Source organism: Xiphophorus couchianus, chromosome 11 (assembly GCF_001444195.1).
Source record: "Xiphophorus couchianus chromosome 11, X_couchianus-1.0, whole genome shotgun sequence".
NCBI classification, from domain to species: Eukaryota; Metazoa; Chordata; class Actinopteri; order Cyprinodontiformes; family Poeciliidae; genus Xiphophorus; species Xiphophorus couchianus.
This window is the reverse complement of record NC_040238.1, coordinates 28,273,318-28,289,430: the sequence shown is the minus strand read 5'-3', so window position 1 is coordinate 28,289,430 and position 16,113 is coordinate 28,273,318. Positions and strand designations below refer to the sequence as shown.

The 16,113-nt window shown below is 37.7% G+C and overlaps 1 protein-coding gene across 1 annotated transcript in view; it reads left to right on the top strand.

Moving 5' to 3' along the window:
• The window catches only part of LOC114153357 (T-lymphoma invasion and metastasis-inducing protein 1-like), a 64,827-nt gene that overhangs the window by 9,253 nt on the left and 39,461 nt on the right, over positions 1-16,113 (top strand). Inside the window, exons 2-6 of the mRNA XM_028031853.1 lie at positions 9,323-9,425; positions 11,903-12,552; positions 13,911-14,197; positions 15,093-15,359; positions 15,462-15,693. Coding sequence (XP_027887654.1) covers positions 11,910-12,552; positions 13,911-14,197; positions 15,093-15,359; positions 15,462-15,693 — 1,429 coding nt within the window. The 5' untranslated portion in view covers positions 9,323-9,425; positions 11,903-11,909. The remainder of the gene's footprint in view (positions 1-9,322; positions 9,426-11,902; positions 12,553-13,910; positions 14,198-15,092; positions 15,360-15,461; positions 15,694-16,113) is intronic.

Here is a 16,113-nt window from a genome sequence, read left to right as displayed (position 1 = left end):
TAAGATAAATCACAATTATTTCAGTAGAAAAGTGTAGCATTTCGTAAGAGTGGCTGTACCAGTAGCAGTGCAGTAGCTCTTTTACTTGTGGAACTCCTTCCAATAACTTCATAAACAAGTCCAGACGTGATTCTTTAATTATAGGTTCCCTATCACATATAACAGGCACACAGCATGAACCTTTTCTCACAATTCTCAAAAATGGAAGTCCTGTTTCATTTAACAGGATTTCCATTTTGTAAATAGGTGCCTTGTAAATCTTTATTTACAAGGCACCTCTTGGACTCCTTCCGGGATATATTTGTACTGTAATTGCACTGAGAAATGTTGAGTCTTGCTTTTTGCTCACATGATTTGCTGCTTCTTTCTGTTTCTTTGTCCATTTAGCATAACTTAAACAACAGCCTCTGTGTGTATATTCCTCCAGAAATGTAGATATTTAACCCAACTATGAAATTTTCAGAAGGTTGTAAACATTTTCAAATCCACCTTATTCCACTTAAGGTTCAGATAAGAGAAAGCTATAGGTCTACTTCACTTAGCCTTCCTCTTATCTGCTAAAAGTCAATGTGGTTCTCTTGCCCTTGTGCCAGGTATTAACAGCATTCATATCTTCACAGTTTCTTTTCACATATCTGCTTTGTTTAAAGTCATTGTAAACACTTCATTGATGCTGGCCATAGCTAAAAACAAGTTTTCGTCTTGCAGTAGCTTCCATGTTGACTACATTGACTCAGTAGAGTTAATGTAGGACATCTTCACCGATTGGACGGTGATCCGATTTGTTTTTGCTTGTTTTTGAACAAGCATTTGCTGATTAGAGCTGATAATGTAATGTGCATTTTTCCTGATGTATTTTTGTTTATGAATTTGACAACTATTTGTGTATCATACATGTGTAAAACGTACAAAATCAAGAACAGCCCTCCCTCAGGTTTGTCTTAGAAGTTTCTTCAGAGTTATCATCCTTATTATGTTTTTACTCTCCAGTCATATAAAGGTCACTATATGAACCTACAACAGTTGGCTTATATCTTCACCCATGTTTCACTACTATATTTTTGTGACTCTACTGTTGTCAGTGGTTAACAAGATCGATATTTTTGTCATCATATACTGCTCCTTAGGGTAAACTTACCACCATCAGTACATGAGTGAAAATTTCAAACACAAACATACAACACAGGCATTACAAACCTGAGCAGTTCTCCCCTGATAGTCTTACAGCCGCTCTGTCTCTGACAACAAATCAAGCCTGTTCATATCTGCCCTACTTTGAACTGACACAGCATCTATCTCTATCAGCCCCTGAGGACCTATCAGCCTCACTCCACATCTTTACCTTTCATGTTTCCTTCCACCTCAGCACTCATCAGTCATCTATCTACCTGTGGCCCATCACTCGACTCCACCATCAACCCACTGAATTAGCAGCCTCTCGTTCCCCTTTTAGCACCGTCCTCTGTTGATTTGACTCTCTTGTCTCTGTCATCCCATCCCCCAGTTTCAACCTCCTACCTCTGTCTACCTTTGGCTCAAACATGCTCATCCCTCGTACTCACCCACTCAGCTGCCCTGTTATTTCACTCCCCCATCAGTTCACACAGACCCAATCTGAAGTATTACCTGCCATTTTAGCTGCATCTATTCCCATCTGTGTCTGTCAGCATTGGACTTCAAGGTGAAGTAAAATTGATCTATCTTATGCCTAAATCACGTGGATATGCCAAAACAACATAACTGCCTTGTTATTATGAAGTTAGTTACTTTTTTACCACCACAGCACATTTGAACGGTTAGTACTTGGATCATTAACTTGAGGTGTTGGACATTAAAATTAGCCTTCAGATTCCTTTGATGCCTGTTAAGCAGGACCAGGTTACTATTGCAATGTTTTAAAACCTAAAAGTGAACTGCAGAAACAATTTAGTCATACATATAGAAGACTTTTGATCTTAATGTATATAAAGAGCTGATAATGTAATGTGCATTTTTCCTGATGTATTTTTGTTTATGAATTTGACAACTATTTGTGTATCATACATGTGTAAAACGTACATATAGAAGACTTTTGACCTTAATGTATATAAAGTGTGACTTCTCTATGTGGTTAGATTAAATCATAAATTTCACATAAGCTTTCAAAAGTTAACAAGTACAAAAACGACTTTAAAGTATCTGGAAATAAATAAATAAAAATAATAGAAATAATTACTAGGAATACACAATATATCTCCCACTTCTATGTTTGCAATGGAAAATTACAACATGCATATTCAGTTGATTTTAATGATTGTCTGTGCAATCAGTGCTTCATCAGGAATTGTTCGTTGATTGAGGACTGGTAGAAGCAGGAGAAGATTTATTAATATTTAACAACAACAAATGGTATTTTAGCATCTACAATTCTGCTTGCTGATGGATTTCCAGTGGTGTAGTACAATAATTCAGATCTGCAAAGATTTAGTTGAGACTGACATTCCCAGATCTTGCCCTTGACCTTGTTGTGCGTAAGATCCTGGTGTTAAAATATGCATCTTCAGCAACTTCAGGGGTTTTCGGATCTTGGAATGCTCACAGGGACTTCTGGTAGTTCGTGCTCTGCTCTGCTGCAGCTGTGACTGAGTTAAACATTAAAAGCTGCATACATTCATTGACTCTCTCTGGCATTTCACTCAATAAAAGGCTTGTGGAAGGAGCCGTCTTCCTTAAAATATGGTAATCCCAGACTGCAGCAAGCTGCAGAGAAACTCAGCTAGATTCTGAGGTAAGAAGCGTACAACGTAAGCTGCTAGAGAGGCGAACGAGAGACTTTAATGAGGTTACTGACACTTGAGGAGCCAACTAGAATAAAATGACTGGCAGTTTAATTCAAATGCATCTCTTTTTCACTTACTTTGTCCCGAGTTGGCACACTGACCCAAAATCTAAAATGATTTTTGCACTTTTTGGGTTCCAGATTATGTGCAGCATTACCAGCTATTTAATTCTGTTTAATCTTAAATTGTCACTTTTTTGGCAATACTTGTGTGTTGTGTAACACTAAGAACACGAGTTTCTTGGTGTTCAAGAAACTCGTCATCAGCATATCTCTGATTGTTGATGGCAAATAAAAGGGCCCAGAAAAATATGACAATCTTCTCATCTCAATCCACTTAATTTTGTTGTTTTAATGTTTTGGTTCAGAGAGAAAGCACTCTTTAGGGAAGTAAATAATCATTTATCTTTCACCAGTTTAAACAAATGGTTTGATTTAAGAAGACTTGTGCTGGAAGGCACATTGTATGTGTCTCCTTCTGTGTGTATTGAAGCTAAGAGTGGGGGGTAGTGGCGCGTGCCTTGTCAGATCCCAAAAGGATGAATAAGAAGCTAATCTCTGTCTTCCAGGGAATTCTGTGTCTCAGACAGTTTTCTCTCAGAGGATCTGTGGGAGTGCAGTGGAGCGTTGTCTCCCATGTCTACAATGGGATGTTTTCAGAGCCCTGCCTGTGCACAAGATAAATGCATTTCCTCCACAAACATGAACAATGCACCCACACATTCTACATAGGTATACACATAAAGGCAGGTGCTCATGCTTAGGTCTCTGATTCTTTTTATTTATTCTTTATTTATTTATTTGGAGCACCGCTCTATATTTACACACCATTCACAGTGCGCTCATTATATTCAAAAGAAAACTTACATTATTCCAGGCTTGTGTGTGTGTACAGGTGACTTCAGGAAAATAAAGAAAGATTTTTTAGAACATTTTGCCACATAGCTGATTCCGCACTATATTAACTTAGCCTAGTTGTCTCCATCTAGAAAGATTCTGTAGAAAGAAGTCTGAAGACATTGTGAGAGATATAAAATGTTAGGGCAAAACTTTCAAGAAAATTATTTTTTTTTTCTTAATTAATTACATAGATTTTAACATGTTAAGAATGTTAATGCTTAACATAAAAATTTCTAGCTGGCACATTTGTATTTGTATATTTCTGGTATGCCCGTAAATCTGACACATAAGCGACATCCGCAAACCCACTAGGTGTTAATGTGTTCTTCAAAAAGCTACCTGATAGGACACTGGGAATAATGTTGTGTGCAAGTTGTGCAAAAAGGAGTTGGCCTGTCACAGAAGCTCTTCAAACCTAAAATACTATCTCAATCCAAAACATGTTACAGCAAGCAAAGACATACCCAGCGCTAATGTCAGGGTCCACTGTTCATATTTCTAAAGAAGTTATTTTTCAAAGAAGTTACATGAATAATCTGGTATTCCTGAAACACTTGAAAGCTGAATGAGTATTATAGCACTTTGCACTAATATGATATTTGAATAACTTGAATAACAGATTAAAAATAACAAATATCTTTATTTTTGAGCTCATATGTCTATTTGTCTTATAATTTAGCAGCAAAAAAGGTTTTTCAATTAAGAATATCGCTTCTTTTGTCGATGTATAGTTTTTGATTAAAATGCAACTAATTATGGACCTCAGAACATAAGTTAAACTATTGAGTGGTTTCCAAGCAAATGTTCTCTTTGCATGGAATGTTATATTTTTCTTCTTCTTTGCATTTCATAAAATAACACTGGGAGTCAAACATACTAATGTTGAATAGTTAATTAGTCAGGCAGGTAGCCAGACAACAGTTGGCTGCTTAGCTTGCCAAATATAATTTGAATACTCTACCTCAGTAAAAATTGGATGTGGTTGTTCTTTAATTTCCACTGCATGATTATTTAAATGTTTGCTGCAACCAAAAATATTTCCAAACAACCAGCTTTATCTTTCTCTTAATTTTGGTTAAACATTAGTCAGATTCTAACAAGTAAGAGCAGTAGGAAGGAACATTTGAGTGATTTGGATACTTTGGCTTTAAACCTTTGTAATGTCTTGAAAGTGCAAGCAAGCCAGTAAGCAGTTGGGAATTAATATATTAATTAATTAGCTTTAGCTAGCATCCAAAAAAAACACAAAAACAAATTTAGATAGCCTGTGATAGCTAAAACTTTCCTCACAATGCTAAAAGTCACAGTGAACATAACTGTTTTTGTTGTTGTGTCTTTGGTAAAGACTATAAAAATGACTTGGCTACTTATTATGAAAGTTGATGGAGTTATTAAAAGTGGATTAATTTTCCATTTCAACTGCAAAACTGAGCTTTTTCCTCAGTGTTTGAAGAATTCTCTGAAGATTCCACAAATATTCCTTGAATGCAAAAAAACCTTTCACCTTCATTTTATTTCTCTGATAAAACATTATATTTTACTTGCCAATCTGAGTTGATTAAGAACAGGCAATTGTTGTTACTGAGGTCAAAAGTCACATGACAGCAAAAGCAAGGAAGCCACAGCAGCCAGTACTGTCTCACCCAGGTTAGATTTGCCATAATTTTATGCCAAGCCTATATTAACACAATATTTTGTTAACAGGTACACACAAGATTTTGTTGCAGTGTTGTGTAATAGAAAAAACAACAGATTTGATTACATTAGATGCGTCATAGTGCAGTCTGTGCCATGACAGTCTCATAATAAAAGCAACAACACAAGTTTTGTTTATCCTCATTGATGCACAGTTGTACAGAGGAACATCCAAGCATACACTGTTTGAGTCTGCAGAGCTGAGATGTGTGTCATGTCAGGGTGGAGCTGGGAGAGACAGGTGGAGAGATGAAAAGACCGTCGGGGGGGAAGTTTAGGGTGTGCCTACTCTGTGACTGTTCTGACAAGCTTTTGGCGTTTTTCCAAAGAGTGAGTGTGTGCGTGTGAGGTGGAAAACCTGCTCAGATTTCTCCTTGGATTGTGTGCAGGTGCTTACGTGCATGTTGCATTGCATTGTATCGCCGTACGTGTCACAGTCTGCTTGCCCGGGTGTCTGTGCTCAGGTGTGTGGTAGATGTGAAAGCTTATAGGTGTTGATGATTTTTTAATGAAACCATCATGTTGTGGCAATAAGAGCCTGACAGCTCCGGCACAGCGGTGCTTTCTGACACCTCCTGCATGCTCTGTGCGATGCTTTGCTTCTTCTTTATTATTCTGTCTCTTTTTAACACTTGGTTACTGACAAAATCTGCGAGGAAAAGTCAAATATAAACTTTAAAATTAAACGAAACATGTAGTTGTGTGTTTTAAAAAGTGTTCTCCCAACTTTTCTTTGTCTTCTCTTGATGTGTCAGTTAGCATACTCGTCCCTAAGTGAGCACGTCTGCTTGATAATGATGCTGTGGCTGCTGTTGCACAAGCTATTGTGCTGATGCACTCCCTCCATGTGTTAATATACTGCGAGAAATGAGAGGCTGAGAGAAAGAGAGCGAATAATTATCTTTCCCCTTTTGTCTCGGCTCCTTCAATTAAGCCTGAGGATAGGCAGACAGAGCACATGTCTACTTATCCACTTAAACCACAAAAACAATAGGACCCCCCCAGTTTTTCTCCTGTTATCTCTCCATCTTGTCTTGCACCACTTTCTCTTCTCACCTCGCCATGATAAAATTCTATCTTCAGTTCTGAATCCCAATATTTCCTCCCTCTCTCATCGTCCTCCCTAGTGCGATTCGCCTAGAGCCTTGTTTCACCTACCCTTGTTACCCCCCCTCTCCACTTCCCGTTACCTTGCTTCGGGGCATAAGGAGAGGAGCAACCGAGAGACGAAACATTTTAGTTTGCACATAGCCAGAGAAAAGAAAACACTTTGATTTCCCCTGTGTGAGGCTCCACTTGATTTATTTTTGTGTTTCTTTGGCCTGTGTATGTTTTTTTTCAGCCTTCCCTTTACTAGACTGAAAACCAGATTTATCTACACGAACTTGCAACAATGATAAAAAAACCATTTCACCATCACTAGCTCTAAAACTTAAATACACCCTTGCTACAATTTTATTTGTTCAATGGTCTACTTCCAGCTGTAAGCTGTTCAGCTGCTAAGCATGATCTGTCTTTGCATAAATCATTATCATCATTTAATTCGGCTATTTTCAGAGGGTGGGTGGACAGCATGTGGGCTGACTTCATCAGAGCAGATGAAACAGAAGAGAGATGAGAAACAAAGGGCAAAGTGAGAGGAAGAGGAGGAGAAATCTCAGGGTCGAAGTTGAGCTTGTATAAGTACTTCTCAAAGGCGGGGTTGAAATGTGCTACAGTGGTTAAGCTGAATCAGATAAATACACATTCAGTGCCTTGCAAGCTCATCATACACTATTTTGTCACCTTACAACCTCAAAGTGTTTCCCTGAAATTCCATGAGATCAACACAAACTCATCTAATTGTCAAGTGGAAAGAAAATAAATTAATAGGTTTTGAATTTTATTTGACCAAAAAAATCATCTGAAAAGTGAGTCAACATGTTGTAGAGCCTGATTGTAACTGCAAGTGTTTTGAGGATATGTCTCTACCAGTTTTGTGTATGTACGGACTGGACTGTGAACAATAATTTGAAGTCTAGCCACATATTCTCAGTTTGATTCAAACTTCCACAAGTCCATTCTAACATACTATATTATTTAGTCGAATCAGTCTAAGTTTCTTCTCTTCTCTTGTATGTTTAGGGTTGCTGTTCTACCTGAAGCTGAACCTCAAGTAGTTTCCAGTTTTAAGACTGGTTTTCTCACAAACTGCACTAAATTTAACTCCATCTAAGTTTCTATCAACTCTCACTAGCTTCCACGTCCCTGCTGGAGAAAAGTATTCCCAAACATCCATTCTGATGCCGCCATTATGTTTCACAATAAGGGTGGAGTATTTGGAATAATGTGGATTATCTCATTTTCTCAAAAATCTAACAAAGGAGATTTAATATACTTCTGTCTCAAATAAATAAACCATGTTTGATTACAAACTATAATCCCCACTTATAACATTAATAACTGGAGTCAATTATTTGGAAAGGGCAATATATATTTATATCAGCACTGTAGACCTAATAGAAAAAAAACCAATTGTTGTTTTTTCTTTAAAAAAGGAAGATGAAATATCTGCCTGAAGTGCCTAAGCACCATGTGAAGCTGTCATGCAGACCATCAGCTGAGGGCTCAGGGCATACCATCTGCCTTGAAACTCATAAAGATTTTTAATATCTCATATAGAATATGTTTTTCTCTATTATCATATCTATCTTATTTCCCTTTAGAATTGTAGCCAGATCAAATAATTGTCTTGGCACCCTGGAGAACAGCATAGTCCACAGCAGGTCCTGAACATCTACACTATCCAAATGAGTGATGCCATTATGAAGATTTGCCAATTCTTTTTTAGAAGAGCAAAATATTTAATCTACCAACTGGCTATATGTCCACATCAACCCTCAAACAACTGTGCTTGCACTTTCGTGACCTCCAATCATTAATGCATAGAGCAGCAGTATGGAAATTGGAGCCCAGCAGCTAAGGGCTGGTACCAGAGAAAATTAGGTAGATTTGGCAAGGATTAGTATTATTTAGTAAACAGCGTGAACATTTTTCTTTGTCAGCTGGGATACAAAGGGGTCTTTTCCCAAAATGTTTTATGTCTGTGCATGCCTGCTTGGTTTGTGGTCGCAAGAGTGTGAGGGTAGATCTCAAAGAAATTTTAGGTGTGTAAATGAACGCGTCAGCTTTGAAGTTTGCTTTTCATTTTCAGCTTTGGTCTTTGTTGGTTCTCTTCTAATAATCTGTCTTATTGAGACAATTAGTTGGATTTCATAATTTAATTTCCTTTGACGTGAAAATGTATCTGCCCTTTTATATATTACTTTTACATATTTTCTATTTTCTAATGACATCTTTTAGATCATTAAACACATTAACGCCAAACAAAAGCATGGGAAAGAACAAACTGCATTTCTCAAATGACAATTTGGTTTAAATAAAATTGTATGTGTATTGATATATGTCTGGACTTGCCTAGATCAATCCAAATCCTTTATTTAGATTTTTTTTCCTTTGAGCCATTTAGAGGTGGACTTGCTGGTGTGCTTTCAATCACTGCCCACTTAATAACCCTTTTGCGGTTGAATTTAAAGTAATGAATTGATGTCCACATACATGAAATCCTCCAGGTCCTGAATCATAACAGCAACCCAAGACTGTCACATTAGGTCTCTTGTTTGAACTTCTGGTATTATGCTGTTATTTTTAGTTCTGTGTTAGTTTTTAAGCAGATGTAAAAGGATACACAGCATCCAAAAAGTTTCCAATTTTCTGTCATCAGTCCACGGAAACTTTTCCAAGTGGTGAACAACTTTTTCACAAGAGGGTTTCTTGAAGATTCTTTGTTTCTTAGTATTGGAAGTCCTTTTTGCTTACTATCTTTTGTCTGAAGCCTAAATGCCTCTATCTGCTCTTGTTTTTTTTTAGGGCAAAGTGTTTCCAGCATTTGAGCCTGTTTAGACCATGTTATCGGCGGAAGATCAAATCCCAGTAATGATGGGAAGATGGTGATCCGGTTCCTGAAACACAGGTGAATACAAGTATCTTTTGTTGCTTCATAGATTTCACATTTTTACGAAGAAACTTGCATAGAAGGTTTTCCAGCTCAAAAACAAAAAAAAATATTGTTTAAAATTTTTAGTCTCCCTCTCTCTCTCGTCACAGCTAAGAGACTAATGGCGTGGGTTTGACAATGTGTGATTCACAGAGTACAAACTGATCTGACAGCAGCTGATACAGCAACTACTTGAGCCTCAATAGCATTAAATAGCATTAAGCCTTAAGCCTATGGAAGCACAAAGATTCTCCTACTATCAACAAAATATGCCCTAAAACCTGCTTTGTTCACTTGTTTTAAAATTTGGGATTTTAGAGTTAGACTTTTTTATTTTATTTTACATAAATTAAAATAAAATAAAATAAAGATTTTCCATACAAAACCAGTATAAATAAATTCTTGCCACAAAAAATGTGAAAGCAACACATTTTTGGTTAACATTCTCTTTAGATCTCTATCAGTGTTGGATTCTTCTGTGCAGTTTTCCATGCGTGCCATAGTAACCAAATCAGCTGGTAGTATCTGATAACATATGGCTTAAAAAGCTGTAGGGGACTTTCCAGCTCATCTATGGATGTACTTGATCCCCCGTCTTATTTGAATGACAGTTAAAGTATGCAAAGCATGGAAACAGCTCATGATGTTTAAAGTTAAATTATTAAGCAGGTCATGAAATTGTACTTGCCCTTGGTGAATGCTGTTTTTGTGTATAGTCACCATAAACTCTTGACCTTTTTGTAGTTAACAACTATTATTGGTTTGTAATATATACACCTTACAAGAAATTAGTTAAGTACTTGACATACTATATTACTGTTTGTAAAATTAAAAAAGAAATCAACAACATTGTCCTTTCAAAATCCGTATCATCAGGATTTTTTTGCTTAGTTTTTGAGCATCGGAAGGGTCTGGCACACTAGTGTACCCAGATCTTTATGGATGTGTTTTCCTGGAAATGTCTTTCTTTTTTATTCATAACGGGGTTGTCTTTATTTTCCTTTTTTTTGTCTAAAGATTTTTATTTATGGAGGGCAATTTAAGAATAAAATTATGAAATGTATGATTTAAAAGGATCAAACAAATTTTTGGATTTGTTTAAAGCACAAAAAAAGTTAAATAGAGCAAGCACAGGCACATCTCATGTTTGACTTTTTTTTCCCAGTAAAGGAGTTTAGATTGTCACAATAGCACGTTATACACATGATAGAGATAGAGCAATTCAGAGCTTCAAGAGCTCTTGAAGATTATGTTTAAATTCTTGAATGTGTCTAATTGTATTTTTAGAGTCCATAAATAAAATATTTATGGGCTTAAAATTATCATTTTAAGCCCATTAAACTCACAGAGGTTAAAACGTTAAAAAAACAGAGACTTTAAAGCAAAGAAGAGATTTAAAAAATAGAAAAACACCCATGAGATGATTTATATAAAAACATTGCTACTGGCAGTATAAACTTCAGGCAAATGTCAGACTAAATAGATAGATCTGTGATTGTTTTTTTTTTTAAAATAATACAGGGAATCAAACTCATGCAGTTGTGGCAATAGGTTATTCACCAGCTTTGTTGTCACAGCCTGTAAGGCTTGATTCAAAGTTGTCAGCCTTTGGCAGAAAACAATGTTTTTATTATGAGAATGGAGAGAGTGAGAAACAAAATGTTTAGTTTAAAGATTAGATAGATATACTGGTTCCTAACATTTAACTGCTTGCCATGTGCACACAGATATTTTTAAAATTTTGTTTGAATTCAAGAGCACTTTGCTTTGCTAATCCCAAAAGAAATATTGTAGGAACTCATACAAATTTCTTCAAAACGTTGTTGAGGCTAGTGATTGCTACGGACAGGAAGGAAGGAGCTCTTGTAACAATCAGAATATAAAACAGAAATTTTACCATTTTGCTTGTTGTTGACAAGAGCATTCTGAAATATTTGTGAGTGTTTAAATGAGGCTTTGCATGTTGTTCCAGTCTATTTCAAGTAATTGTTTCTGTTTTACTGAAAAATGAAAAAGGTACTCACACAACTAGTCTTTTATCTCATTTAAGTAGCCATCCAAGCAAATGTTTTAAAACTTGCATAAATCTGAGAATCATATACAGAAGAGCTATTACAGAGAGACTCATGTCAGAAAAGAACCAATCCAACTGCTATAAGTGCCTTCCAGATGTAAAGCAGCATGAGCACAGAACAACATCGGTGGCTAATGGCCATCAAAAGATCACTACATACATTTCAGAAGGTTTTTCCAGTGTGTACCCTCACTGGACACAAGTCTCAAATCAAGTCAAGTCAATCTAACTATAAGATCTGAGCTGGCCTCCCACCTCTGTTTTCATAACAAAACTGGAAGAGGTGTACTTAAATGTGTTTTTTTCCTAGGCTTTATTCAGGCTAAATCAGAAGAGAGTTAAGGCTTTGTCTTTCTGTGGTTTTCTCCTTTCTGTCCAGTTAAATCATGGGAAACGTGGAGAGTCAGAACGGAGACAGCAGTGTGTACGGCAATGAAACGGTACACCTTTCTCGTAAACAAACATCCCGCTCACTCCGCCTCACCAACAAGAAGTCAGTCACTCGCCGGCAAAAGCTCTCTTCGACTGTGAAACAGGAGTACAGAAACTCAGAGACCTCCACTCGCTCCTCCAGCACACCAAGTATCCCACAGTCCTTAGCTGAGAGTGGACTGGAACTTTTCAATGGCACAGATGAGCTGGGAGAGTTTGGCATCAACCCTCACTGGACACAACGCATCTCAATGACAATGAGGCCAGACTCCTATCAACATGAGGACGAGCCCTTGGCCACGCCAACTCCTGAGACCTCAGAGGCAGACACTATTGCTCAGGATGGAGCAGAGGATTCTTTGGGGGAGGGAGATGTACCTGGGGAAGAAAGATACCTCCAAAGAATGACTGAAGGTACCAGAGATGGAGGAACTTTTAAAAAGAAGCGATCAAAGTCAGCAGACATGTGGAGAGAAGACAGCCTGGAGTTCTCTATGTCCGACCTGAGCCAGGAAAATCTTACCAGCACAGAAGACATAATCGACGGAGGAGAGGAAGAGGAGGAGGAGCAGTTCACGCGTCTCAGAGGGAGTTCAGGTAAGAACAAAGAAAACATGGACATAAAACACTGCTTTTTGCATGTATTCTATCACTGTCCAGTCCTGTTTCCTTGCACACTAACACCAAATGTTATGCTTTCATTTTCAACCTCCATTTTCTCATGTGTAGGTAATATTTTGTTAGATATGCATATATTTTACCAGAATTAATCATAAAAGTATTTCTTAAACGATGTAAGCAGAAGAGATTGATTGACTTCAGAATGCAGGCAATGAGAGGGGAAGGGGGTGAGAAAATCATAGGCACTGGCTGAGAGGGAAAAATGATTTGAGACACTGTGCTGATTAAAGGTCCGTTGCTATCCATCACTTGCAACAGTTCAGTTAATCACAGGTTTGTTAGTTTAACTGGAGCTCTGCAGGAGCTCAAGGTGTCCAACGTGACATCAGGCAGTGGCTGTTAACTTAACTGTTGAAGGCTTAAAGGGCTCCCATAAGTGCTCAGCATAATGTATAGGCTTTGTGCATTCACACTAGCACACACACTCACACACACTTTGGCAATCATGATTCACAAGACACAAGCTTGCAATGCTGAAGTCAAATACAGGAATGAACCCTGAACCCTGCTTTTGGGACTTCATGTGATAACCTAACACAAAGTAGTGTTTAATTATGATGTGGAAAGAAAATTATACAGAATGTTCAGATAAGAACATACAATTTCATCAAGTGAGCTATGTGTTTGGGTGTAACTTTTTCAATATGTTTCTCCTAAATAAAACCCAGTGCAACTGCCAAGTCTAATTAATAAGTAGTGTCTTAATCTGTGTATGTTAAAGATGAGCTAAATACATCTGTGGTCGGAGGTTTAATGAAAAACATTAATGAACAAATTACATTATGAAGGTCAAAAGGCACACCAGACAGGCCAACTGTGCAATACAGGTCAAAAGCTTTTCTTACACAAGGTCACAGTAAAAGTCAAATGACTTGTTTAAGACTTAATTCCTTTTAAGATATTAAAACTCTTTAAATATCTCAACTTACCTATTAATTTCTCCTGAAAAATTAATAGGTTGACTTGATATGAGACTTATATGTCTTGACTTTAAACATGACTTGGAACTTTAATGCCTTTTGTGGGACTTGGGTGGAAAGACTCTGTTATCCTTTTCCTTCTACCTCAAAAACATGCAATAATTTGGATTGGTCTGAAATAGTAACCCCTGCCAAAATTTGTGGCTTTTTCAAAATATATATAAATAAGAAAAAAGTACAAGAGGTATGAACATTTTTGCAGCTGCCAGAAATTTTAATGCCCTTAAATCTCAACTTGTCCACTCACATATACGTAGTATACAAACCTGGAATAAACACCTGCTTATTTCATAGGCTCCACTGAAAGAGCTTCTTCCCTGGACCATCTGTGCAGCCAGCAGAGTCCAGGCCTCCGGGGTCAGAGGAATCGTTACATTAAAAACCACAGAGAAGCCAAATGCAATGGAGACACCGAAGCAGAGGATGGGTTGATGTCTCCAATGGAAGAGGACGGCAGCGGCTATGGAGCATTCACCCTCCCCTGTCGGCGATCTCACTGTCTGTCTGAGGGGTTGTCAGGGCTGGGGATCCCCTCCGCACCTTGCCCCGCCTTCCAGGGACGTCGTGCACATACTACTCAGGTTTGATCCTGTTTCTTAAGTCTCCTTTCCTTTTTTTGTCTTTCTTTCAGTCCATTTTATTTTTTCTCTTCAGAAATGAACTCAGATTGACTTTGTGTATCAGTGTTTCTCAGGAAGTTCAGAGGGTCAGGACCACAGTCAGTTTAATACTTGTCTTTGTGAAGACAACCAGACATTTCTTGCTGTTTTATGTAAACATTCTGCATGTGTGTTTTTTGTTTCTGGAAGAGTATTCTAATGCTTTTGCGCATCTATTCGACAGATAACCATCTGTCTGAGACATTTTTACAGACTTTTATTATCTACAGCTGAAGAAATCATAGATTTAGAAATGTCATGATATGTGCCTTTGATGTAAAAATAAGCCACCAGGAGGGCAGCACTGAAATAGTTAACCATGCAATGTGTTCAGCTGATTTTCATAAACTAAAGTGGTTATTTTAAATTGTCTAACAGGGCAGAGGGTTGTTGGATGTAAATAGAGCAAAACATTGCAAAAAAACAGAAACAGACCCCAGATTATTTGTAGTAAGATATGAGAATCTCATTTTTAAATGTGAAAATCAGATGTAATTTAAAAATGAAATCTATGGAATGTGACTGTTGATGCAGGATTTCTATGCATTGAAAACCTCCAGAAATGTGATGTAATCAAGTGTCTTGCAGTGTGCACTGTATATACTCAGAAAAGTAACATCTAAGCATTTATGCATGGTTTCAGCTGTCAGATTGAGTTATGAAAACTTGAATTATATATTCACCATCAAATTAGTTATTCAGGTCACTGAAAGTGCGGTTTTATTCAGTGGTTTGTATTCGGATGGTTCAAGCGGACATGCATCTATAATCCCAAAGCAAATAAGTTTTGGGTTCGCCTTGTGTTTTTGTTGGACAGGACATCTCAGGCACTATGGGAGATGGAAGTGAGTATGGCGACAGCGGCATTGATGGCGTTGCCACAGAGACGGACGCAGACGGCGAGCTGATCTCCCGGCGGTGTAAAGCCATGTCGGCCTCGTTCTCTCTCTACTCAGCTACAGAGAGCAGCGTCTTTAATGGGAGTGACAGTGGGAGCAGCAGCGCGGGCGGAGGAGACGGAAGAGTTGCTGAGGGATGCAGAGGAGGAGTATATGAGAATTTCCGGAAGGAGTTAGAAAGTCAGGTCTGGGTTAGCTGGTTGTGTTTTTTTGTATTTACACGCCTTTTAATTTGTTTAATAATCTTGTTTTATTTCTAATCTCTTTGTCTTTCAATCATTCATCAGACGAATCAGGGCAGAGATTTCCCTGAGGAGGCCAGTTCGGCTGTAAGTGATGAGCAGAGCAGCGGTACTCTCAGCAGTGCCTACCCGTCTGACATGTTGACTGGCTGCGCACAAGGCACAGTCAGAAAAGCCGGAGCTTTAGCTGTGAAGAACTTCCTGGTTCACAAGAAAAACATGAAGGTGGAACTTGCAACAAAGCGCAAGTGGAAACAGTACTGGGTGTCTCTAAAAGGTACAATGTTATAGCATTTTTTTTGTTAAAATAGAAGAAAGATTTGAACAAAAATGTCACAAAATGCTCCACTTCAGCCTCAATTCTATATATTATACAGTACAATACAAAACTTAACCATATTGCATTGTATATCATCTCATATAAAAGTGTGACTCTGCATAAGCACTATATCAACATCATTAGAGATTTTTTTTTACTTTATCATGGACTTTGTTTTAAAGAGTATCAATGGGTTGGGGTTTGATTTTCTTAAAGCCTCCTATTTGAGCATCATCAGTTATTTTCAGACCTTTTCTGGCATTCTCACAAGTGCTAAAGAAGTTAACCTTATCCCAAAGCAGCTCATAAGAAATTCCCACTGGGCCTGTTTCTTTGGTTGTAACATTCACTTAAGTGCATTCTGCTTTTTAAAGCCAT